Genomic DNA, 26442 nt, shown 5'->3' with positions numbered 1-26442 from the left:
CTGCCAACTGACCCATTAGCTAAACTTGGACAGTCGGAGGCTGCTCACCCCTCCCCTGTCCTTGGAATAGACGTTCTGCCCACCGTCTCACAGTGGGAGCTGTTCCGAGGACACAGCTTTGGGAGAATAACGTGCTGTTGAGACCTCCAGATGGTATATGAGGCCAATTAAGGCCTCTTTATAAACTTAAGATTCTGGTGGGTGGATGCAGAGATCTGTTTACCTGACAGCCCGCCTCTCAAGACAAGCCTTGTACACAAGTTCCCTTGTTCATTAAACCTCCTACCTGCCAATCTGGAGTGCTCTGCCTCTCTCTCTGGTTGCTCTCTGTCCTCTATGCGGGGCCAGTTTCAGATTATACCCAGGAAGCTCCCAAGGAGGCTGCAAACCAACAGAGGCAGTTTATGGCTTCTGCCAGAACACAGAGACCGATTTCCAGAGAAGGCAATGACTTTGAGATAGACTTATTAAAAAGGAAGGAAAGAAAAAGGAGGAGGAGGAGGGGGAGGGGGAGGGGGAGGAGGGAGAGAGAAGTCGGGAAACTTGGATACAATCTAAATCTTAAAAACATAATTTCGGCTTTAGTTTGTAGATGTTGTCATTTGGGGATTCAAGGGTATTGCCTACAGGGGATATATACCATCACCTTTACCTTGGTAAAAAAAAAAAACAAAAAAAACTTTTAGAATGGTCCAGTAACCGCTATATCTAAGGGAAGCTTGGTGTTTGGCCTCCATAAGTACCTGGATGGGTTTTCAAATGAAATATTTAATATTTAAGGGTTTTCAAATGAAATATTATTCAGCTAGTGACCAACATACATAATCACAAATATCCCCTCTCCTCATATTAAGCTTTCTAGGGCAGTATATAAAGGTGCTAATAGCAAATGGATAAATTAAAAGGGCAAACTAGGAAAACTGGGGAAATAATGCCCTTTACTCATAAAGTGCTTCATTTTCCCTGGAGAATGAGATAATGTTTAATATTTATATAAGTTTATATGACATTTTATTCCTATAATTTAAAAGCATAATCCAAGGGGCACCTTGCTGGCTCAGTCGGAAGATTGTGAGCCTTTTGATCTCGGGGTCGTGAGTTCAAGCCCCACACTGGGTACAGAGATTAATTAAATAAATAAAACCTAAAAAAAAAAAGTATAATCCAAGACTAAAAAAGGTCCTCTTTCCCTTTTTAGACCAAATTAAAGTCACAGAACATATCTTTCTTCATCTAGTCAAGGCACAGTCAATACTGAAATCTATGGCAACTTCTTGAAGAAGGGTAAAAATAAAGGTAGGGGGGCATCTGAGTAGCTCAGTCGGTTGAGTGTCTGACTCCTCTAATTTTGGCTCACGTCATAATCTCAGTTCGTGAGTTCGAGCCCCATGTTGGGCTCTGTGCTGATGGTGTGGAGCCTACTTAGGATTCTCTCTCTCTCTCTCTCTCTCTCTCTCTCTCTCTCTCTCTCTCTGCCTGTCCTGTGCATGTCCCCCACCTCTCTCAATAAATAAATAAAATTAAAAAAAATAAAGGGAAAGTTCTCAAGTTTTCTCTTAAGTATTTCAGTCGTTGCTAATGAAAAGTACTGCCGATGTAACAAGCAACACTGGTCAGTCTAACACTGGTCCATGTAAACTCAGTATCTTATTTCTGGAGAATGGAAAACTGTAGGAGTTTGCATAGGAAATCACCTAGTGAGATCTTGGTCCTACAGTGAGGAAATGCTTCATAAAAGCTGCAGCACAGGTCATGCTGTAATCCCAAACCACATGAGCATGTCAAGTACATGACAAAGCTCTGAAGGGGGAAAAAACATAAACCACCAGAAACAATGACTTCTCTCTAAGAATGGAAAGAACTTATTTGATCAAAACCCTGTTTAAAATAGATTATCGAGTCAGACTTCCTCTATATAAATAACCAAATTATTACAGGGTTCTAATGTCATGTGGTACAAACATTGAGCGAGGAGGTGTTTAAATTATACTTTTGATCCTATGATAAATCAGGCAGTTAAACAACTATAAAATGTGCAAAAACAGACCTCCTTGAGTTACCAATGAAGTACCTTTCAAGTGACCCGCAAGTCCCACATATTGAACAGCCACACAGGTGAAAATGAAATTCAGGTTTCCAACAAAAATTGTCAAATGTTATCTGGCAAAAGCTGCAATTCCCCAGGACAGCTTGTCAGTCAGTCTTACGTTACTCTGGAGTCCTCTGCACCTGCTGTCTTGGCCTTGAGTCTCTCACATTCTACTAGGTGGAGAGTCTAGCTCGGAGGAAGTGAAAGTCAACAACCGTTTACTCAACAGGGCATTGTGTCGCTTCAGGTATGCTATTATGTCTCCTTGCTTTTCAACGATGTCTTCTAGGCTTGAAATAGTCCTGCAAACAATCAGGATATTAATGGGTTGCACAAATTCACCAATAGTCATTGGTCTCTTTGCAAATGGGTCGCTAATAGTTTTCAGTACAGCATATTGTATTTGTGACTCTTTCTTAAGATATTTTAAGCCAAGGCAATATCCCAAAATAAGATTCTTTCATTAGACTTGGTTTCATTACAGTTGAATGGAATTAAGCAAATGGAACTTAATTCTAAAGGCACATATGCATGGGGGTGCCTGTGTGGCTCAGTTGGTTAAGCATCCAGCTCTTGGTTTCAGCTCAGGTCATGATCTCACGCTTCATGAGTTCCAGTCTGCTATTGGGCTCCATGCTGACAGTGCAGAGCCTGCTTGGGATTCTCTCTCCCTCCCTCTCTCTCTGCCCCTCCCCCCTCCTCTCAAAATAAATAAATAAACTTCTACCAAAAACAAACAAAAAAGGCACATATGCATAATAATAAACTCCAAGCATTAGAATGTTTTCTAAATTTCCAGGGGAGAAAAATTTTTATAATTCTCTCTCTAGTCTTTTACACCCCCCTCCCCCAAAGCCTACCTGAATCCAGTCTCCGAGGTTATATTGCTGGGGTAAGCATAGATTTTTTCTTCTTCAAGTACATCAGGCTGTGGCTTGGCTTTATTAAAGTTTCGAATTTTCACTAAAATAATAAAGTCATTGTCAGGTTAGATAATTATGAAAAATAATGTATTTCCACTTATTCAAATTACATTAATTGGCTATGCTTTTCAAGTAAGTTAATATGGGTAAAAATGCTTCATAAAATGAATAAACAGGTTTGTTTATTGATGTACTCAAACCTTTGAAAGTCTATGTGCCAGGCCTGTCCTAAACACTGGGTATACAGACAGTATTGTTACTATTGATAATAATAATAACAGCTATGATTTCTTTGTGAATTTAAAACACAGGCGAACTATTTTACACAGAATGCCTCATTCAGTTCTCAGAACCATCCCCTGAAGTAGAGGTTCTTATTATGCCTACTTTCCACAATAAAGTGAAGTCCAGGGAAGTTAAATTAAGTAGCCAGGTCTCCCAGCCAAGTACTAACCGGGCCTGACTCTACTTAGCTTCCAAGATCAGACAAGAACAGGAATGTCAGGGTATGGCTGTAGACAAGTAGCCAGGTTTCTAATCCAGGAACCAAAACTTTGAAGCCTTCACTGTTGATACTACCCTATAAAAAGAGCTACTAGTCCAGAGAAAAATACAGATGATAAGTCTACATTCCAAGGCAGTATGAAAGAACCAAGGGGCACCTGGGTAGTTCAGTAGGTTAAATGTCTGAGTTTTGATTTCGGCTCACGTCATAATCTCATGGTTTGTGAGTTCAAGCCCTGAGTCGGGCTCTGTGCTGACAGCTCAGAGCATGCTTGGGATTTTCTCTTTCTGCCCCTACCCTGCTCATACATGCTTTCTTTCTCTCTTACAAAATAAATATATGAACGAACGAATGAAAGAGAAAGAAAGAAAATAAAAAAAAAAGAAAAGAAAAGAACAAAAATCAAAGCTTACACAAGGAGCTGTGACAGCCCTGGAAAGCTGCCCCTTAACTCAGCAGCAGTGGGATGGGAGGGAGGATCATGGAGAGGGAGGATGGTAGGGCTTGCATCCAGCCTTGAAGAAAACACAAGAACTAATCACACAGACTAGAGGAGTAGAGAAGAAGGGTGTTTTAGGTTCAGGAAGAGCCTGAACAAATACTTAAGACCTTGACAAGGTGTATGTGTGTATGAGAGGGTGGAAACGTAGGTAGGGAAGATATGAGTAACTGGTGTTGCTGTGCCAAGGCATTAGATTTTGCTCTGAGAGTAAATGCAAGTCATTGAAAGCATCTCGTCATCATCCCTGAAGAGCAGGGATGAGTAGGGCCAGCTCATGGAGAGCCTTTTATGCCACAACAAGATTGCAGATTTTCTTCCTCGGGCCATTAGAAAACACTAAACAGGGGTGCGCCCAGGTGGCTCGGTCCTTTAAACATCTGACGCTGGATTTCGACTCCAGTCATGATCTCACGACTTGTGAGTTCAAGCCCTGAACCAGGCTCTGCACTGTCAGCTCTCTCTCCCTCTCTCTGCTTCTCCCCTGCTGGTGCTTATACATTCTCTCTCTCTCTGAAAAAAAAAAAAAAAAAAAAAAAAAGGAACTTAAAAAAAAAAAGGAAACTCTGAACAGGGATGTTGTTAATGATTTGAATTTACCTATGAATACAATTATATTAGCAGGAGTAAGGAATACAAATGAAGAGGACAGAGGAAGGGAATTGTCCACACAGGATGTGATGAGTGTCTACTTAAGGCAGTGGCAGTGACAGAGGAAAGGAGACAAGTTTGAGAGGCAGGCAGACTGAACAGGACTGATGATTGATCCCTGGGAGAGTAAGGTGGAAGGAAGAATCCAAAAGGATGTCTAGGTTTCTGATTAAAAGGTGCAGGCTGATCCTGCTAGCTGAGATGGGGAGGAGGGATGGGATGGGGAAGGTTTGGGAGAAGAGAAAGGTGTTCCACCTCTGCCTTGTTGGTACACTGGAACACTTGGATGGAAATTATCACTAAGCAGATGGATGTAAAGGTTTGGGTGGCTCTGTTCATCTGAGGGCTGCCCATGAGTGTACAGATGGTAACTCTGAGTATGTAGGATGAAAAAAGACGAGGGAACACCAAAACCTACCAATATTAAAGAAGTAAAGAAAACGAATCTGCAAAGGCAGGCGGAGCATGAGGAAAGCACAGTCATTGTTCACTGCCACAAAGATGAAGACATGAAGAGGACCCAGTGGATGTGGCAGTTTGGAGGCCACCCATGAACCTGGTTGTCAGCATGGAGCCCGACACGGGGCTCGAACTCCCAAACCGTGAGATCATGACCAGAGCCGAAATCAATAGTCAGTCACTTAACCGACTGAGCCACCCAGGCACCCCAAAACTCACTATCGTTTAAAATCATTTCAGTATGGAGAAGCAAGAAAAATCCATATATCAGGGAACCTATCTTAAATTTTCCATGACACCGAACAAAAGCAACATTTATCTCTAGAAGCTATTCCCTAAATCTCTCCTATCAGAACCTACAGTACATTTAAGGGAACATTATAATTTAAAAAGTTAAGCCTACTATTGACGTGGAGGTAAAACAGTCATACTTGAATCTTCCAAAGCAATTCAATATTTGCAGAAACCCGAAGTTTATAATTATTATCATTATAAACACTTCCCTGTGTAAACCATCTATTTACTTTACAGGTCTGAAATACCAATTATCAGGTTTTCTAACATTAGGAAGCATATTATTTGAGATTTAAACAATTTTAATGGCATTTTTATTCAGATAAAAATTTAAAATTTAATGTGAATGAAGATGAAATATGCCATTAAGTCTTAGAGTATAGAATAAAGCAATTCTTTTTAATTAGGAGGACAATGGATTAAAATAAATGGAAAAGAATAAAATAAAATTATTTTAAGTTTAGGTTCCATGTAACTGATATATTTGTGTCCAACTGTGAAAATGAATTCCAGTCAGGATTTTTGGAACATCTGTTTCCTTTGCCTCTTAAACACTCTCAGGTTTTTGTCTTTTTGTTTTTAACACTGCCTATTTTACTTATAATTAATTAAAAATGCTATAGCAAATTCTTTCAAAATGGTACAATAGGGGCGCCTGGGTGGCTCAGTTGGTTGAGCCTCCGACTTCGGCTCAGGTCATGATCTCGCGGGTTTGTGAGTTTGAGCCCTGCATCGAGCTCTGTGCTGACAGCTCAGAGCCTGGAGCCTGCTTCGGATTCTGTGTCTCCCTCTCTCTCTGCCCCTTCCCCACTTATGCTCTCTGTCTCTCAAAAATGAATATTAAAAAAAAAAATTTTTTTTTAAAGGTACAATAAATCCTAGAGAAAAAAATCTTGGACTACATTTTAACACTATTAATTTCCTCTTATTTACATGATGACATTCAAATGATATCTGGAGTATGATTGTTACCTCCTTGTATGTCATAGACCATTCCACAGATATTACAGCAAACACTTTAATACAAGAAGTCTTGCACCCTCACAGTAAATAAAAGTTGTAAAGATACTGGAACATAACATGCCAATTCCATATTCAGATCTAAACTATCACCTCTTTTACAGCATTTGACAGATGTGTTTAGAATGGACCTGATCTTAATCAATAAAGTAATTCAATATTCTTTTGTCACATGGATCACTTTACTGACACAGCAAGCTGTTTCTTATATATTGGAAAATAAACCTTACTTTAAAACTAAAGTTTCATTCTTTTCTGGGAGGTTAAGTGGGTATGATACTTATTTATTTATTTATTTATTTAAAACATAATTTATTGTCAAATTGGTTTCCATACAACATCCAGTGCTCATCCCAACAAGTGTCCTCCTCAGTGCCCATCACCCATTTTCCCCACTCCCACACCCCCCAGCAAATTTATGTTTTTAGAGTGAGGGACAAATGTAATCCTCTACATAATTTGTCTCATTGTTAGCTGATAACTACAGAAAAATTTATAAAGATCAGTCAATAATGTGACATCCTTCACATTTACAAACTAGTCACTCCATTCACATTCTAAGTACTCTTCTATAGGCCTAAGGAGATGCAAAAAAAAAAAAAAAAAACAGTAAAATGAAACATAAACTGAGACTGATGTGATTTTGTCCTTCATAATTAGAGAAATGATCTCTTTCAAAATGGACAAGGTATTTTATTGTCACAAAATAACTGTTGAGCAGTGCCAGAAAATTAGGTACTATTTTTTTTTTTACTTTTAAATTTCATATTTTAAATTTATATCCAAATTAGTTAGCATATAGTGCAATGATTTCAGGAGTAGGTTCCCTAATGCCCTCTTTATCCACTAACCCATCTCCCCTCCCACAACCCCTCCAGTAACCCTCTGTTTGTTCTCCATATTTAAGAGTCTCATGTTTTGTCCCCTTCCCTGTTTTTATATTATTTTTGCTTCCCTTCCCTTATGTTAATCTGTTCTGTGTCTTAAAGTCCTCATGTGAGTAAAGTCATATGACATTCATCTTTCTCTGATTGACTAATTTTGCTTAGCATAATACCCTCTAGTTCTATCCATGTTGCAAATGGCAAGATTTCATTCTTTTTGATTGCCGAGTAATACTCCATTGTATGTATACACCACATCTTCTTTATCTACTCATCCATCGATGGACATTTGGGTGCTTTCCATACTTTGCCTATTGTTGATAGTGTTGCTATAAACATGGAGGTGCATATGTCCCTTCGAAACAGCACACCTGTATCCCTGGGATAAATAACTAGTAGTGCAGTTGCTGGGTCATAGGGTAGTTCTATTTTTAATTTTTTGAGGAACCTCCATACTGTTTTCCAGAGTGGCTGCACCATCTTGCATTTCTACCAACAATGCAAAAGAGATTGAAACAACATTACAATGTTACAATGTAACAATGCACCAATGTTAACCTGAGCCATTCTGACAGGTGTGAGGTGGTATCTCATTGTGGCTTTGATTTATTTCCCTGATGATGAGTGATGTTGAGCATTTTTTCATGTGTCCATTGGCCATCTGGATGTCTTCTTTGGAGAAGTGTCTATTCATGTCTTTTGCCCATTTCTTCACGGGATTATTTGTTTTTTGGGTGTTGAGTTTGAGAAGTTCTTTATAGATTTTGGATACTAACCCTTTATCTGATATGTCATTTGCAAATATCTTCTCCCATTCTGTCAGTTGCCTTTTAGTTTTGTTGATTGTTTACTTCACTGTGCAGAAGCTTTTTATTTTGATGAGGTCCCAGTAGTTCATTTTTGCTTTTGTTTCCCTTGCCTCTAGAGACATGTTGAGTAAGAAGTTGCTGCGGCCAAGATCAAAGAGGTTTTTACCTGCTTTCTCCTCGAGGATTTTGATGGCTTCCTGTCTCACATGTAGGTCTTTCATCTATTTTGAGTTTATTTTTTGTGTATGGTGTAAGAAAGTGGTCCAGGTTCATTTTTCTGCATGTGGCTGTCCAGTTTTCCCAGCATCACTTGCTGAAGAGACTGTCTTTATTCCATTGGATATTCTTTCCTGCTTTGTCAAAGATTAGTTGGCCATATGTTTGTGGGTAAAAATTAGCTACTATTATGGACAGATCGTACTGCATGCCAATATTGCAGCAGGAATGAAATCTATATTTTTCCAGGGCTTGAATTTTTTTCTGTTAAAAGTATCCTTCCATCTATTTTTCATGTTAATGTATCTAAGGCTTACTTTAATTTTACCACTGAGAGTTCTGAGAGAAGCAAAGAGACAGAGACAGACAAACAGACCAACCCTCAGCTCTAAATTTAGAAAATGGGTTCATAAATAGTTTATCCTAAAGGAAGTGTAGGCTAAATGCAGTTTTGTATGCATTATTTATTTATTTACTTACTTTGTATTTTGTTATTATTATTATTATTTTATTATTATTATGTTTTAGCAGGCTCCACACCCAGCAAGGAGCCAAACACGGGCTTGAACTTACCACCTCGAGTTCAAGACTTAAGCTGAGATCAAGAGCTGGATGCTTAACCAACTGAGCCACCCACGTACCCCTGTATTTCTTTTCTTTTCTTTTTTTTTTAAGTTTATTTATTTATTTTGAGAGAGAGACAGAACACAGAAATGGCAGAGAGGCAAAGAGAGTGGGAGAGAGAATCTCTAGCAGGCTCTGCACTGCCAACGCAGAGCCCAACATGGGGCTCGAACCCACGAACCATGAGCCGAGGTCAAGGGCTGGGTGCCTAACTGACTGAGCCACCCAGGTGCCCCTGTATTTCATTATTTTAAATTTAATGCCAGAATTACATTTCAGTTGCCTTTGAGGAAGCAAATGTTTGTGGGTTTTTAAAATTCTTTTGTTTTTGTATTTTTTAATGATCAGGCATTACTTGAGTTGACCAAGATTTGTTGATGACACAAATTTAGAAACGTGACTCGTTGGTATCTTCCTGTTGGCTTGAAATTGAGGAAGTCTGGATGTGGTCAGCAACGAGAGGTAGAGGTGCTAAAGAGGCTCTCAGCTACTAGAAACACCCTGCCTCAAAGATAACAGCAAACTTCCCACTATCAGGGATGGAACAAGCAGTTAAAGGGGTCTGTCCCAACTGTGTAGTTGTAATTCTCACCTGTGTAAGTAAGCAGACACGTCAGGGAGCAGATGAGTTCCAGGGCCAGGATGGCCAGGATGAGGTCAAGATACAACCTGCTGGGCTCCGGGAAGGAGTGCTGCACGCACAGCACGAGGAGAAGAGCCGTGTTGCCTGAGGAGAAGAAAGAAACACAGAGTCAGCAGAGCGCAGAGCCGGCCCCAGGGCAGGCTTGCAAGGGGGCCACTTACGCTGAGCAGTCAAGTGAGCAAAAGGACAAAAGCCCCAAACTGCTGCTCTCTTGAGGAAAAAAAACCCCAACCCGTCTGAGTTAATGATGCCCCATAATACTTAAAAGCTAAGAAACGACTTTTTGCTTTATAAAATTATTCACAATGGCATATGCGTTGAGTCTTGTGTGCATTTGAGAAAGGATGCAGTTCGTAGAACTTTGCATTAGCCCAGTTCTTCAGAATCCAGAGGCACGAGGACCCTGGTCGCCCATGCTGGTGACAAACTGCAACAACACAGACTGCCGCGAGGCTGAGAATGTTGCAGTTATCCGCACCATCTGGGTGGAACGCCGGGACACGTTGCTAACCGTGGACAAGTGACCTGATACCTCTGATCCTCAACTTCCTTGTCTGAAAAATGGGGATGACCGGACCTTGCTCACAGTCCTGTTGTGAGGCATAGATGAGTTAATATGTGAAAAATACTTATAGTGGCAAGTATTTGATAAATATGAGCTATTCCCCCTCCCCACTCCTGGCTCAGCATACCTATTACTTGGTTTTGAAGACCATCAAAATATAACACAGAAGAAAAATAAAATTCTGGAGCAAAGAGCCCAGGTCTTGCCGTAGCGTAGTGTATGATGGAGTTTGCCATGGGGACCTGCCTGGAGGAAGGGTTGTATGGCAGTGTGCTTGCAACTGTGAAGGATTACACGAAATCAGAATTATTCTGATAATTCTGGGGATACCTACCCTTTCTTGAATGCCTACTAGGCACTGTTCACTTCCTCCTACAATAGAGTTTGTGTGATAAATATTATATCTCCAATTTTATAGAGACAAAGTATCAGGATGAAGCTAATCACTATCTGACAATATTATCACCAGCGATAAAAACAATAGTTACACTCATCTGATTAGCTGGAAATTCTACAGCCTCATAGATTTACCTTTTTATTCTTCATATAAGGAAAAAATACTTAAAGAAAATAGAAACAAGGTAAATACCCGCCCCAATCTCTTTGATTTTCTGGGTCCTTCCTTATATGAGCAACATAAAAGTGTTGCCATTTGTGATTAAAGTAAGGGTCCGATTGCTTAGAAACAGATTAAGGGTCATATTAGCAAGAATTTGAAAGTGAGAGGAAAGGTAAAGATTAGACAATCCTTTGGTGGGCTTCAAAAATACTATTTCCAGACCAGTCACTTGAACATTATTTTTGTCATAATTCATATAAGTTAAAAATGGGTTTTGCTTTTATCTTTGTGGGTGGCAGGAAAGGTCATAGTGACATCTTCTGGCCCAAAACAAGTACTACATATCAGCAGTTCAACATATAAGCCAAACTCTACCCCAGGGAACAGTAAAAATGTCACCCCTTTCATGATGAGTCAAATCAGCCATCTCTATAATATGCTTCTTTCTCTGTTATAGCATGGCCCTGCGGCTTCCACTGAGAACATCACTGAGTGGATGAACTCGCAGCTTGCCCCTTAAGAAAATGTACTAACAGTCTCCCAACCAACAAGAGTCCAGGGACAGATGGCTTTCCAGGGGAAATCTACCAAACATTTAGAGTTAACACCTATCCCTTTGAAGCTATCCCAAAAAATAGAAATGTAACGAAAACTTCCAAACTCTATGATGCCAGCATTACCTTGATTCCAAAAGCAGACAGAGACCCCACTAAAAAGGAGAACTACAGACTAATCTCCCTGATGAACATGGATGCAAAAATCCTCAACAAGATACTAGCCAACCGGCTCCAGCAATACACTAGAAAAATTATTCACCACGATCGAGCGCGATTTATTCCTGGGACACAGGGCTGGTTCAATATTGACATATCAGTTAATGTGATACATCACATTAATAAAAGAAAGGATAAGAACAACAGGATCCTCTCAATAGACACAGAAAAAGCACTTGACAGGGGCACCTGGGTGGCTTAGTCAGTTAAGCGTCTGCCTTTGGCTCAGGTCACGACCTCATGGTTCATGGGTTCAAGCCCCATGTTGGGATCTCTGATGACAGCTCAGAGCCTGGAGCCTGCTTCAGATTCTGTGTCTCCCACTCTCTCTCTGCCCTTCCCCAGCTTGCACTAGGTCTCTCTCTCTAAAAAAACATAAATAAATAAATGAATAAATAAATAAATAAATAAATAAATAAATAAAATTAAAAAAGGATTTGATAAAATACAGTATCCTTTCTTAATAAAATCCTCAAGAAAGTAGGGATAGAAGGATCATACCTCAAGATCAGAAAAGCCATATATGAAAGACCCACTGCTAATGTCATCCTCAATGGGGAAAAACTGAGAGCTTTCCCCCAAGGTCAGGAACATGACAAGGATGTCCACTCTCACCACTGTTATTCAACATAGCGTTAGAAGTCCTAGCCTCACCAATCAGACAACACAAAGAAATACAAGGTATCCAAACTAGCAAGGAGGAAGTCAAACTTTCACTCTTCCCAGATGACAGGATACTCTATGTGGAAAATCTAAAAGATTCCATCAAAAAACTGCCAGAACTGATACATGTATTCAGCAAAGTTGCAAGATATAAAACTAATGTACAGAAATCAGTTGCATTTCTATACACCAATAATGAAGCAGCAGAAAAAGAAATCAAGGAATCGATCCCATTTATAATTGCACCAGAAACCATCAAATACCTAGGAATAAATCTAACCAGGGAGGTGGAAAATCTATACACTGAAAACTATAGAAAGCTTACGAAAGAAATTGAAGAAGACACACACAAAAAAATGGAAAAATATTCCATGCTCATGGATTGGAAGAACAAATATTGTTAAAATGTCCATACTACCCAAAGCAATCTACTTACTCAATGCAATCCCTAACCAAATAACACCAGCATTGTTCACAGAGCTAGAACAAACAATCCTAAATTTGTATGGAACCAGAAAAGACTCTGAATAGTCAAAGCAATCCTGAAAAAGAAAACCAAAGCTGGAGGCATCACAATTCCAGACTTCAAGCTGTATTACAAAACTGTAATCATCAAGACAGTACGGTACTGGCACAAAAACACACTCAGGTCAATGGAACAGAATAGAGAACCCAGAAATGGACACACAAACGTATGGCCAACTAATCTTTGACAAAGTAGGAAAGAATATCCAATGGAAGAAAGACAGTCTCGGCAGCAAGTGGTGCTGGGAAAACTGGACAGCGACATGCAGAAGAATGAACCTGGACCACTTTCTTTCACCATACACAAAAATAAACTCAAAATGGATGAAAGACCTAAACGTAAGACAGGAAACCATCAAAATCCTAGAGGAGAAAACAGGCAACAACCTCTTTGACCTTGGCTGCAGCAATTTCTTACTTGACATGTCTCTGGAGGCAAAAGAAACAAAAGCAAAAATGAACTATTGGGACCTCATCAAGATAAAAAGCTTCTGCACAGCAAAGGAAACAATCAGCAAAACTAACAGGCAAATGACAGAATGGGAGAAGATATTTGCAAATGACATATCAGAGAAAGGATTAGTATCCAAAATCCTTAAAGAACTTATCAAACTCAACACCCAAAAAACAAATAATCCAATGAAGAAAGAGGCAAAAGACATGAATAGACACTTCTCCAAAGAAGACATCCAGATGGCCAACTGACACATGAAAAAATGCTCAACATCACTCATCATCAGGGAAATACAAATCAAAACCACGATGGAAACACACACACACACACACACACACACACACACACACACACACACACAATGAGATACCACCTCACACCTGTCAGAATGGCTAAAATTAATAATTCAGACAATAACAGATGTTGGTGAGGGTGTGGAGAAAGAGGAACCCTTTTGCACTGCTGGTGGCAATGCAAACTGGTGCAGCCACTGTGGAAAACAGTATGGAGGTTCCTCAAAAAGTTAAAAATAGAACTACTCTACGACTCAGCAATTACACTACTAGGAATTTATCCAAAGGATACAGGAGTGCTGTTTCGAAGGGGCACATGCACCCCAATGTTTACAGCAACACTATCAACTATAGCCAAAGAATGGAACGAGCCCAAATGTCCATCAGCTGATGAATGGATAAAGAAGATGTGGTATATACATACACTGGAATATTACTCAGCAATCAAAAAGAATGAAATCTTGCCATTTGCAACTATGTGGAACTAGAGTGTATTATGCTAAGTGAAATAAGTCAGTCAGAGAAAGACAAATATCATTTGATTTCACTCACGTGTGGATTTTAAGAAACAAAATAGATGAACATAAGGGAAGAAGAGCAAAAATAATATAAAAACAGAGAAGGAGACAAACCATAAAAGACTCTTAAATACGGAGAACAAACTGAGGATTCCTGCTGGGGTGTTGGGTGGGGGCATGGGCTAAATGGGTGATGGGCATTAAGGAGGGCACTTGTTGGGAGGAGCACTGGGTGTTATATGGAAGTGATGAATCGCTGGGTTCTACTCCTGAAATCATTATTATACTATGTGTTAACTAATTTGGATTTAAATAAAATAATAAATAAATAAATAGAAAATATACTAAAAGAGCATAGAAAAAAATAAAAATTAAATTCTGTACAGCTGTTTTTCTAGGAAAAAAAATAATTTCAAATCTGGTTTCAAAATGTGTAAGCATTTATTCTGGACTCAAACTGTAAAAGAAGGTCTTTTGAGAGAGGCAAACCAAGAAACAGACTCTTAACCATAGGGAACACACTGATGGTTACCAGAGGGGAACAGAGTTAGGGAGATGGGGGAAATAGGTCATGAGAGTTAGGGAGGGCACTTGTCACGATGAGCACCAGGTGATGTAAGGAAGTGTTGAATCACTATATTGTACACCTGAAACTACTATAACATTGTATGCTAACTATATGGGAATTAAAGTTAAATTAAAATGTCAGGGGCATCTAGCTGGCTCGGAAAAAAAGAAAAGAAAAGAAAAGAAAAGAAAAGAAAAGAAAAGAAAAGAAAAGAAAAAAGAAAAGAAAAGAAAAGAAAAGAAAAGAAAAGAAAAGAAAAGAAAAGAAAAGAAAAGAAAAGAAAAGAATCTACCTAAAAGAGTAGAGGGAAAAATTTTTTCCCTCCCCTAGAATAGCAAACACAGATGTCAAAGAAAAGTTAAAGCTGTAATATATTATTTAAAAAGCTTCAAGACATTAAGGTGATCCCAATTTTAGTGACCACCACACACATCTCACAAAAATGAGAGAAGATATTGGATTATAAAGTCAAATTTCACGTTTTCTTTCTGCTATCATTTCTGCCACTGACGCAAGCCACAGACCAGCTGAGCCAGACTTACCAGTGGAGTGGATCATCAGGGCAAGTCCTTTAAGATGCCTTGTCGACAGGTAGATCATGTTATAGCCTCGGTTTCTTACTTTGTTGTGGTGATACTGGATGTAGCGCTCAAGAAGGAAGTGCAGAATCCACAAAATAACTTTCCCAAGGATTATGACTGTCTGAACTTTCAATGGGTTGGTATAGTTTCCTGGGCACTTGTCCTCAATTGGATTAGGGTAAGAACAAAGTACACCTGTTAAAAACGCCAAAATGACAAACACAACCTGGTGGAAAGGAGAGCAGTAGGATTAATATTCGATATTTGGAATTAAGAAATAATAATCACCATCCCAGCACATACTCATACCTATGATTTTGTTATCCTGTTTTTATAAATGAATTTAAAACTTTTTTTTTTTTTTTTGCCTTTTTACAGACATTTTAAGCAGAAAATTTGGAGGAAACTTTACAGGAAGTTTGGAAACAAATCACAAATAAGACAAATCACCCCCAATCCATCTAACAGAGATGAGTAAATGGTAAACAGCTTTCTGCTCACTTCTCTTCTTTTTTAAAAAAATTTTTTTTAACGTTTATTTATTTTTGAGACAGAGAGAGACACAGCATGAACGGGGGAGGGTCAGAGAGAGAGGGAGACACAGAATCTGAAACAGGCTCCGGGCTCTCAGCCATCAGCCCAGAGCCCAATGCAGGGCTTGAACTCACGGACCGCGAGATCATGACCTGAGCCAAAGTCGGACGCTTAACCTATTGAGCCACCCAGGCGCCCCATCTGCTCACTTCTCTTTTATTGAAAAGAGTGAAAATCATTAACTCAGTGCCTCAAAGGTTAACTAATAAAAAGCATCATTTAAAAAACTTTATTTCTAGGTGGCTCAGTTGGTTACGCGTTTGACTCTTGGCGCTGCCAACGCGGAGCCTGCTTGGGACTCTCCCTCTCTCTTTGCCCTTCTCCTGCTCATGCTCTCTCTCTCAAAGTAAATAAATAAACTTTAAAAAAAATTCAATAAAGTAAAATATATGTGATTTGTCAAAGTGATTTGTCAAGAATAGTAATATTTGCTATGGCAACTCAAGGTGCTTATTAACATAAAGCAAATAGTTGAACGGTCACCATATACTCTATGCTATAAAACATTGTACATTGGACCAAATTGATCCATTATACATAAAGTAGCATATAGACATTTTTCTTAGTTTTTCTTTTAAGTTTTAATTTAAATTCCAATTAGTTAACATACAGTGTAATATTAGTTTCATGTGTACAATATAGTGATTCAGTAATTCTATACATCACCTGATGCTCATCACAAGTGCCCTCCTTAATCTCCATCATCTATTTAACCCATCCCCCTACCAACCTTCCCTCTGATAACCATCAGTTTGTTCTCTGTAATTAAGAGTCCCTTGGGGCGCCTGGGTGGCTCAGTCGGTTAAGCGTCCGACTTCAGCTCAGGTCACGATCTCACAGTCTGCGAGTTCGAGCCCCTCGTCGTGCTCTGTGCTGACTGCTCGGAGCCTGGAGCCTGTTTCAGATTCTGTGTCTCCCTCTCTCTCTGACCCTCCCCCGTTCATGCTCTGTCTCTCTCTGTCTCAAAAATAAATAAACGTTAAAAAAATTAAAAAAAAAAAAAGAGTCTCTTGGTTTGCCTGTCTCTCTCTTTGTTTTCCCTTTGCTCATTTGTTTCATTTCTCAAATTCCACTTTTTTTTTTAACGTTTATTTATTTTTGAGACAGAGAGAGACAGAGCATGAGTTGGGGGAGGGTCAGAGAGAGAGGGAGACACAGAATCGGAAGCAGGCTCCAGGCTCTGAGCTGTCAGCACAGAGCCCGACGCGGGGCTCAAACTCACGAAAGGTGAGATCATGACCTGAGCCGAAGTCGGATGCTTAACCGACTGAGCCACCCAGGCGCCCCCTCAAATTCCACTTGAGTAAAATCATAGGGTATTTGTCCTTCTCTATTTCACTTAACATAATACTTTCTAGTTGCATCCATGTCATTGCAAGTGACAAGATTTCATTCTTTTTATTTTTAAATTTTTTCTTGCGATTTCATTCTTTTTTATGGCTGAGTAATATTCCATCACATATATATGTATGTATATATATGTATGTGTGTGTGTATACACACACACACACACACATACACACACACACACACACACACACACACACACACACCATCTCTTCTTTATCCATTCACCGGTTGATGGATACTTGGGCTGTTTCCATAATTTGCCTATTGTAAATAATACTGGTGCATGTATCCCTTTGAATTGGTATTTTTGTATTATTTGGGTTAAATACCCAGTAGTGCAATTGCTGGATTGTAGGGTAGTTCTATTTTTAACTTTTTGACAAACCTCCATACTGTTTTCCAGAGTGGCTGCACCAGTTTACATTCCCACTAACAGGACAAGAGACTTTCCCTTACTCCACATCCTCACCAACACCTGTTGTTTCTTGTGTTGTTGATCTTAATCATTCTGACAAATACAAGGTGATATCTCATTACCATTTTGATTTTCATTTCCCTGATGGTAATATTAGGCATATTTTCATGGGTCTGTTGGCCATCTGGATATCTTCTTTGGGAAAATGTCTATTTATATCTTCTGCTCATTTTTTAATTGAATTATTTTTGGGGTATTGAGTTTTATAAGTTCTTTATAGATTTTGGATACTAACCCTTTATCGGATATGTCATTTGCAAATATGTCTTCTCCCATTCTGTAAGTTGCATTTTAGTTTTATTGTTTCCTTCACTGTGCAGAAGCTTTTTATTCTGATGTAGTCCCAATAGTTTATTTTAGCTTTTGTTTCCCTTGCTTCAGGAGACGTATCTAGAAAAAAGTTGCTATGGCCAATGTCAGAGAAATTACTGCCTGTGCTTTAAGGGGTTTTATGGTTTCAGGTCTCACATTTAGGTCTTTAATCCATTTTGAGGTTTTTTTTTTTTTTTTTTTTCCTTTTATTTGTTTATTATTTTGAGAGAGAGAGAGAGAAAGCACAAATAGAGAAAGCACGAGAGAGAGGGAGAAACAGAGAATCCCAAGCAGGCTCCACAGCAGCAGTTTGGAGCTCAACTCGGGGCTCCAACCCATGAACTGTGAGATCATGATTGGAGCCAAAGTCAACGCTTAAACAACTGAGACACCCAGGCACCCCATTTTGAGCTTATTTTTGTGTACAGTGAAAGAGAATGTCCAGTTTCATTCCTCTGCATGTTGCTGTCCAGTTTTCTCAATACCATTTGTTGAAGAGACAGTCTTTTTCCCATTGGATATTCTTTCCTGCTTTGTTGAAGTTAATTGACCATATAATTGTGGGTTAATTTCTGGGTTTTCTATTCTGATCTATTGATCTATGTGCTATTTTTATGCCAGTGCCAGTTCCATATGGTTTTGATTACTACAGCTTTGTACTATAACCTGAAGTTCAGAATTTTGATGCCTCCAGCTTTGTTTTTTTTCAAGGTTGCTTTGGTAACTCATTTGTGGCTACATACAAATTTTAGGTTTGTTCTAGCTCTATGAAAAATGCTGTTGGTATTTCAATAGGGATTCCATTAAATGTGCCACTTGCTTTTGGTAGTATAGACATTTTAACAGTATTTGTTCTTCCAATCCATGAGCATTGAATGTCTTTCCATTTCTTTGTGTCACCTTTGATTTCTTTCATCAGTGCTTTATCATTTTCAGAGTACAGCCCTTTCACCTCTTTGGTTAGCTTTACTCTTAGGTATCTTACGATTTTTGGTGCAATTGTAAATGGGATTGATTCCTTAATGTCTCTGCTGCTTCATTATTGGTGTATAGAAATGCAACAGATTCTGGTATGTTGATTTTATATCCATGACACTACTGAATTCATGTATTGTTTCTAGCAGTTTTTTGGTGGAGTCTTTCGGGTTTTCTGGGTTTTCTATATATAGGGTCATGTTGTCTGCAAATAGTGAGTTTGACTTCTTCCTGGCTGATTTGGATGCCTTTTATTTCTTTTTGTTATCTGACTACTGTGGCTAGGACTTCCAGTACTATGTTGAATAAAAGTGGTAAGAATAGACATCCCTGTGAATGTATCACAGGCAACATTGTTCTTTGACTGTACAGGAAAAGCTCAGTGTTTTCCCATTTAGGATGATGTTCGCTGTGGGTTTTTCATATATGGCATTTATTATGTTGAGGTATATTCCCTCTAAACCTATTTGTTGAGGGTTTTTATCATGAATGGATGTTGTACTTTGTCAAATACTTTTTCTGCATTATTGAAATGATCATATAGTTCTTTTTTAAATTAATGTAATCTATTACATTGATTGATTTGGGAATACTGAACCACCCTGGCAACCCAGGAATAAATACCACTTGATTGTGGTGAATGATTTTTTTAGTGTATTGTTGGATTCGGTTTGCTAGTATTTTGTTGAGAAGTTTTGCATCTATGTTCATCAGAGATATTGGCCTGTAGTTCTCTTTTTTGGTGGTGTCTTTATCTGGTTTTGGTATCAGGGTAATGCTGGTATTTTTTTGTTTGTTTTTTTTTTAACACGATATTTTCTTAGTCCTAAAACTAGGGCAATCGACCCCATAATATCATTGGCAGGCAACTTAATATAAAAAGGTTTTTTTTAAGTGATATGTGTGTATGTTTGTGTGTATGTGGGGGATATATATACATAAAGAGTATGTTACATGAATTAAGGAGTATATTATTAAAAAAAAAAAAAAAAAGAAGAAGAAGAAGAAAAACCGGCCACGATGCAGGGACCAGGAGGCCACCTCTGCACGTGGTGGCATCAGGAAAGAAGTGCTTCAGTTGATAATCTGGGGATCAAAAGCCATGGCAGAACCACACTGCACTTACTAGATCTACACAAGGAGAAAGGACACATCTGTCTCCTCAGGGTATTCAGTTCTTTTTTCTAAATTTTTTTTAAAAAATTTTTTTTTCAACGTTTATTTATTTTTGGGACAGAGAGAGACAGAGCATGAACGGGGGAGGGTCAGAGAGAGAGGGAGACACAGAATCGGAAGCAGGCTCCAGGCTCTGAGCCATCAGCCCAGAGCCTGACGCGGGGCTTGAACTCACGGACCGCGAGATCGTGACCTGGCTGAAGTCGGACGCTTAACCGACTGCGCCACCCAGGCGCCCCTAAATTTTTTTTTTTATGTGTATTTATTTTTGAGACAGAGAGAGACAGAGCATGAACGGGGGAGAGTCAGAGAGAGGGAGACACAGAATCTGAAACAGGCTCCAGGCTCCGAGTTGTCAGCACAGGGCCCGACGCGGGGCTTGAACTCACAGACTGTGAGATCATGACCTGAGCCGAAGTCGGATGCTTAACCGACTGAGCCACCCAAGCACCCCGTCAGGGTATTCAGTTCTTAATTCAAGGCTACACAGTGCGTGTCACTGGAGCAGCAGCTGAGCAAGTCAATGAACCACATTCATCCCCATAAACACTTGGGTTGCTAAGAATTTGCCCTCTGGATTTCTCACATTGTAGCAAAGAATAACTATGTCCCCTCACACTTCAGATCTCAACAACTGAAATGGAGATTTTTAACAGAGTAGATGCAGAGCCATCAGTAAGCCCACAACAAGACCATTCACATGTGGAGGTTTTTTCCCTTGTTTCTTTGTCCATTTAGGGGTTCCTTTTGGTACGTGATGTTGATTGTGTAATTTAAGGAGTACCACTTCGTTTTGGGTTTCTTTTTTTAAGTTTTTATTTTATTTTTGGGTAATCTCTATACCAAATGTGGGGCTCGAACCCTGAGATCAAGAGTCACGTGTTCCTTCGACTAAGCCAGCCAGGTGCACCTATAACGTGTGGATTTAATACATTAATATATATTGCTATATGATTACCTCCTTGGCGTTAGCTAACGCTTCTATCGCCTCACATCATTATCATTTCCTTTCTGTGGTGAGAACAATTAAGATATGTAATCTTTTGGCAACTCTCAAGTTTACAATACACACAGTATGGTTGGCTGTGGTCACTGTGCTATGCCTTAGATCTCCAGGACTTATGTATCTACTGGTAGCAACACGTGTGTTTTTAAAAATCCCCAGACATTTATAATTTTATCATAATATAAAATATGGAGCACCACTGTACTTATTGTTCTGCTGCAATTTGATTTCTCTGCTTAACGTTATTTCCTAAGTGTAGATAAACTGGTAAGATTCTGTCAACATATATAGATTTATCTACATCTCTTTTTTCTTTTGTAACTGAAAAATACATGCATATGGGGGAAAAAATTCAAATAGTACAAAAGGCAGATAGTAAAATATATCAGGTATTCCTTCTATGAGGCCCTCAGTCCTCCACCTCAGTGGCCACTAGTGTTAAAACAGTCATGTGAATGCATCTAGAAATAATCTGTGTTTAGCCAGGAATACACATGCACACCAGCCCTCTGAATTCTCTTTTAAAACGTGTGAATAGGAACATTCTGTGCACACTGTTGTAAACCTATGTTTGCAAACACTCAATAATATAATTGTGAAGGCTGGTCTAATATATGCACATCCACCCTGTTTCTTTTTCAGAGACTGCAGAGCATTCTTTCATATGGATGGGACATAAAAAGTGTCCTCTGAGTGGTGGTAGGGGCAGTAAGTTGATATCATGGACAGGAGTACTATTATCAACAATCTCCTGACACATGAGCAAATACATCTACAGTAAACTCTTTGAAGAAGAGAGATGAGTCAAAAAGTATGCACATTTTAAATGTCAGTACATGTAGCCAAACTGCCCTCTAAAGAGCTTCTATATATATTTAAGAACATCACCTTTGTATGGATTACTTTGTCCCAGCCAACTTACATGTATTAACAAGAGCAGATTTGCTATGATGACCGTAGGAAGAGGATGGAATCTGGGTCTAAAATGAGCATGTAATGAATGATGTGGGAGATGCTGGGTGTCCAGAAGGGGGTCATCTTCAATACTTTGGGTGAGATCCAAGGAGCCCTGAGGGACAGAAAAACAGAAGCAAACTATAATCACCACTTTCTGGATTGTGTTTCTAAGACAAATCTACTAAACTATAAAGCTTTGGGGCGCCTGGGTGGCTCAGTCGGTTAAGGATCTGACTTTGGCTCAGGTCATGATCTCATGGTTCATGAGTCCAAGCCCCACACTGGGCTCTATGCTGACAGCTCGGAGCCTGGAACCTGCTTCAGATTCTGTGAATCCCTCTTCTCTCTGCCCCAACCCTACTTGCGCTCTGTCTCTATCTCTCAAAAATGAATAAATGTTAAAAAAAAAATTAAAAAACTATACACAAATTGGTGAAGCAAGTATTAAAATGGGTACAGGAAATCTTAACTTCAGTTATCTTCAAATGACATAATACAGAATGAGATTAAAGCAAACATTTTTTCTTTAAGCCCTCAAAACTTAGATATTGATTTATCTAACATTATTTACATTATTGATGCAATAATTACATATGGTTGCAGTTCTTTTTTTTTTTTTTAGTTTTTTTTTTTTTTTTAAAGTTTATGTTGAGAGAGAGGGAGAACAACCAGGGGAGGGGCAGAGAGCAAGGGAAAGAGAGAATCCCAAGCAGAGGCACGAACAGTGCAGAGCTCGATGTGGGGCTCGAACCCAGGAACCGTGAGCTCATGACCTGAGCCGAAATCAAAAGTCGGATGCTTAACCAACTGAACCATCCAGGCGCCCCGTGTATGGTTGCAATTCTTAAACTACATTCTGGTGTTCCACAAAAATTTGGAAAGCTAGTGGAGGCTTTATTGGACTTTTAGTTATGATTGAAACATTTTAGAGAAGGAAACATCATCCTGCTAGATCTTTGAGGAGACTTTAGTTTATAGACATCAGATTCTCAATGAAAACAACTAGTGGCAATGGCACTGAAGTAGCTGATGGGGTTGAGCTACAACCTACAACTTCAGTCGGTCTTATTGAAAGGTATTGGCGGTACAGGAACAGTACTACCAGGTCTCCGGTGCATACAACAATCTTTTAATCTCAGGCCCTGGGGCGCCTGGGTGGCGCAGTCGGTTAAGTGTCCGACTTCGGCCAGGTCACGATCTCGCGGTCCGTGAGTTCGAGCCCCGCGTCAGGCTCTGGGCTGATGGCTCAGAGCCTGGAGCCTGTTTCCGATTCTGTGTCTCCCTCTCTCTCTGCCCCTCCCCCATTCATGCTCTGTTTCTCTCTGTCCCAAAAATAAATAAACGTTGAAAAAAAAAATTAATCTCAGGTCCTAACCAAAAACTATCGTACATAAGGCACTCTAAGATTAAAAAACATAAAACACAGTCCCTGTCCAAAAGATTACATTTTCATTGGGGAGGTTAGGGATAAAGGCATACAGGATGAAATGATAATATAAGTGAGCTCATTGGACAAAATATAAAATAAGATGGAAAAAAGGTTTCAACAGAAAAAGGGAAGCCTGAGAACAGCATTTGGAAACAGAGGATAAGGACTCTTTGGAAGGGACAGAGTGAGACAAACGGTATAAGGGATGCCTTCTGGGCACTAGATTACAAAGATAAAAATAATAATCTGGGGCCTAACTCAGATCTGGGGTGGTCTTCTCAATTTCCAAGCTCAGGCGTTCAAAGCTGTTCTGCAATTTTTTTTTCATTCAATGCCTAGATAGCTTCCTGTTCAGTCTGCCGTAACTTATGGTATGATTCCGATTAGTTCTGTTCTTTTTGAGATTCCTTTGCCTCTGGCTCTTTCTCAGTCAGCAGATGTCCTAGCTCCACAGGGCTAACGTCTGTGCATCCGTCCAGGCCCCGCTGGGGCAATTCTCACAGGCAGCCTTCTCAGGCATCCAAGCATCTGGATCGTGCCACACCTTCATGTCTTCCCACGTTTGTGCTCACTTCCTCTATCATACTATTCTTTGACGGTCTTATTCCTTACCCGTGCCCAGTACATTTCATGAGACCCACGAACTCCCCATCCCTTGTCTCTGTAATCCTGGCACCCAGCAGTGACTTAGGGTTAGCACCCAGAGAACACCCGATGAATGAATGACTGGTCCAAACCTATCTCGCAGTGTTCCTAACTCAATTATGGTATCATCAAAGACCTGGGCTCACCAGGAGAGGTCACCAGGAGCTGTGGGGGAATCAGCTCTGATCAGATGCAGAGGCAGAACGTACTGTGGTCAAAGGCAAGCTCCTAAGTCAAACTGCCTGGCTTCAGCTACAAGTTCACTGCTTCCTAGCTGTGAGCAAGTTACTTTAGCTTTCTATGCCTCAGTTTCCTCAGCTCAAAAAAGAGAATAATAACAGCACCTGCTTCATAGCTTTCTTGGGAAGATGAAATGAGTTACTATACATAAAAGTGCCAGAACGTTGGCAGGCACAGACTAAGCAGTGATTAACTAGCAGGCGCTATTGTCTCTAACTCGCTTTTCCCTTGCTTTTCCCCACATAGTATTCCTTTTACCATCCGAACTCCTAAGTCTGTTCTTTTCTCTCTGTGCTCACTATTCAGTGCAGGCCCCAGCGTTTCTCATGGCCTTTGCCTTCCAGTCTCCGGACCTCAGCAAACTCTTGCTGCAGCTGGACATCCTCTAAAATAACATACACGTCTCTTTCCCCTAAACCTTGAGTCCCTCCGGATGATCCTCGGAACACAGGCCAAATTCTTAGACTGGCTCTCTCTCTTCCAACCCATTCCCAAGCTAGTTTTTGGGACTTGCCTCTCATTCTCTCTCTCCCCCCTGATGCCGACTGCTCCTTGCTCCCATCTCTCACAAAACTCTTTCAGTCCCTGGGCCTTTACCTATTTTTGCCCACGTGTCAAGGCTTGTCTCAGCAAAATCACTGGCTTCTCTGATGCTTCAACACTGTTCCTACTGCCCTTTTCATCTGACATTCTACTTTTCATGTCCCCGAGTTTGGCTTGGGTCTATTTTCTATCTTCCATATGTCTTTTTAACCTTTTGAATGTAGAGAAAACGGGTATAATAATTTTTTAATGTCCCTGTTTGCTATTTCTAGCATGTCATTTCTGAATCAGTTTCAACCGCCTTATATGTCATATTTTCCTGCCTTTTTGCATGCTTGATAATTTTTCCAACTGTATTGAGATATAACAGGCATATAGCATTGTGTAAGTTTAAGGTGTTCCATGAGTTAATTTGATACACTTTTTTTTTTTTTTAATTAAGTAGGCTCCACACACAATGTGGGGCTTGAACTCATGACCCTGAGATCAAGAGTCACATGCTCTACTGACTGAGCCAGCCAGGCGCCCCTTGATGCAGTTATGGATTGCAAAATGATTACCACGGAAGCATTAGTTAACACCTTCATTATGTCACATAATTACCAATGCCTAGTAATTTTGGATCAGATGCCAGACTTCCCAATTTATCTCTTCGGGTGCAGAACAGTTTTGTATTTCTAAAAATATCCTTGAGCTTTGTTCTGGAATGCAGTTAAGTTACTCGGAAACAGTTTGATCTTTTTGGCCTTGCTTTTAAGACTTATTATTAGCTTGGACCATAGCTGTGTTTAGTCTAAGGCTAATTTTTCCCCACTATGAAGGCAAGACCTTTCTAAGCACCTAATACCCTGTGAATTATGGGGTTTCCAGTCTGACTGGTGGAACAGGCACTATTCCGGGCCCTGTGTGAGCACTAAGCACTGTTTCTTCTAATCATTTCAGGTGGTTCTTTTCCAGGCTGTGGGAAATGTCCTCACAGGCATGTATTGAGCAAGACCCTGCTGACTACCTAAGGGGGACTCTGCACATCTTCAGTTCTCCCTCTGTGCAGCTCTCTCCTCTCCAGGGACCGCCGTGTGAACCCGTGTTGCCTCTGCCTCCCCAGGCTCTCAGCTCTATCTCCTCAATTCAGGGAGCCTGCTGACCTCTGCTGGGGCGCCCTTTCCTATCACAGCCTGCAGACTCTCAAGGTGGTCGGCTGGGGCAATCCTATGACTCACTTTGGTTTTTTTAAATTAAAAAAAAAATTTTTTTTAAGCTTATTTATTTTGAGAGAGAGAGGGAGAAAGAATCTCAAGCAGGCTCTGCACGGCCAGCACAGAGCCTGATGCGGGGTTCGAACTCACGAACCGTGAGATCATGACCTGAGCTGAAATCAAGAATCAGACGCTTAACCGACTGAGCCACCCAGGCACCCCCGACTCACTTTGTTTCCTGTCTCTTGGAAAACACTTTCCTTCACTGCCTGATGTTCAATATCTTAAAAAGTGTTGTTTCATATATTGTATACAGTTTTTTGGTTGTTTGAGGCAGAAGGATAAATCTAGGCCCTGTTACTCCATGCTGGCTAGGAATAGTGGTTCCTACTGCTAACTTATAATACTAACCACAAGGTATCAAAGCTG

General features: G+C 40.0%; 1 protein-coding gene across 1 annotated transcript in view; it reads right to left on the bottom strand.

Annotated features, from left to right (window-relative positions):
• Positions 1-1835: 1835 nt before the first annotated feature.
• Positions 1836-26442, bottom strand: part of TMEM192 (transmembrane protein 192) — a 29131-nt gene continuing 4524 nt past the window's right edge. The window contains exons 2-6 of the mRNA XM_043566108.1: positions 21926-22072; positions 15077-15341; positions 9566-9700; positions 2950-3052; positions 1836-2391 (exon numbers count right to left, since the gene is read on the bottom strand). Coding sequence (XP_043422043.1) covers positions 2253-2391; positions 2950-3052; positions 9566-9700; positions 15077-15341; positions 21926-22072 — 789 coding nt within the window. The 3' untranslated portion in view covers positions 1836-2252. The remainder of the gene's footprint in view (positions 2392-2949; positions 3053-9565; positions 9701-15076; positions 15342-21925; positions 22073-26442) is intronic.

The sequence above is a fragment of the Prionailurus bengalensis genome, chromosome B1 (assembly GCF_016509475.1).
Source record: "Prionailurus bengalensis isolate Pbe53 chromosome B1, Fcat_Pben_1.1_paternal_pri, whole genome shotgun sequence".
In the NCBI taxonomy this organism is placed as follows: Eukaryota; Metazoa; Chordata; class Mammalia; order Carnivora; family Felidae; genus Prionailurus; species Prionailurus bengalensis.
Note: the sequence above shows the minus strand (reverse complement) of the source record. Positions and strands in the feature narration are given on the sequence as shown.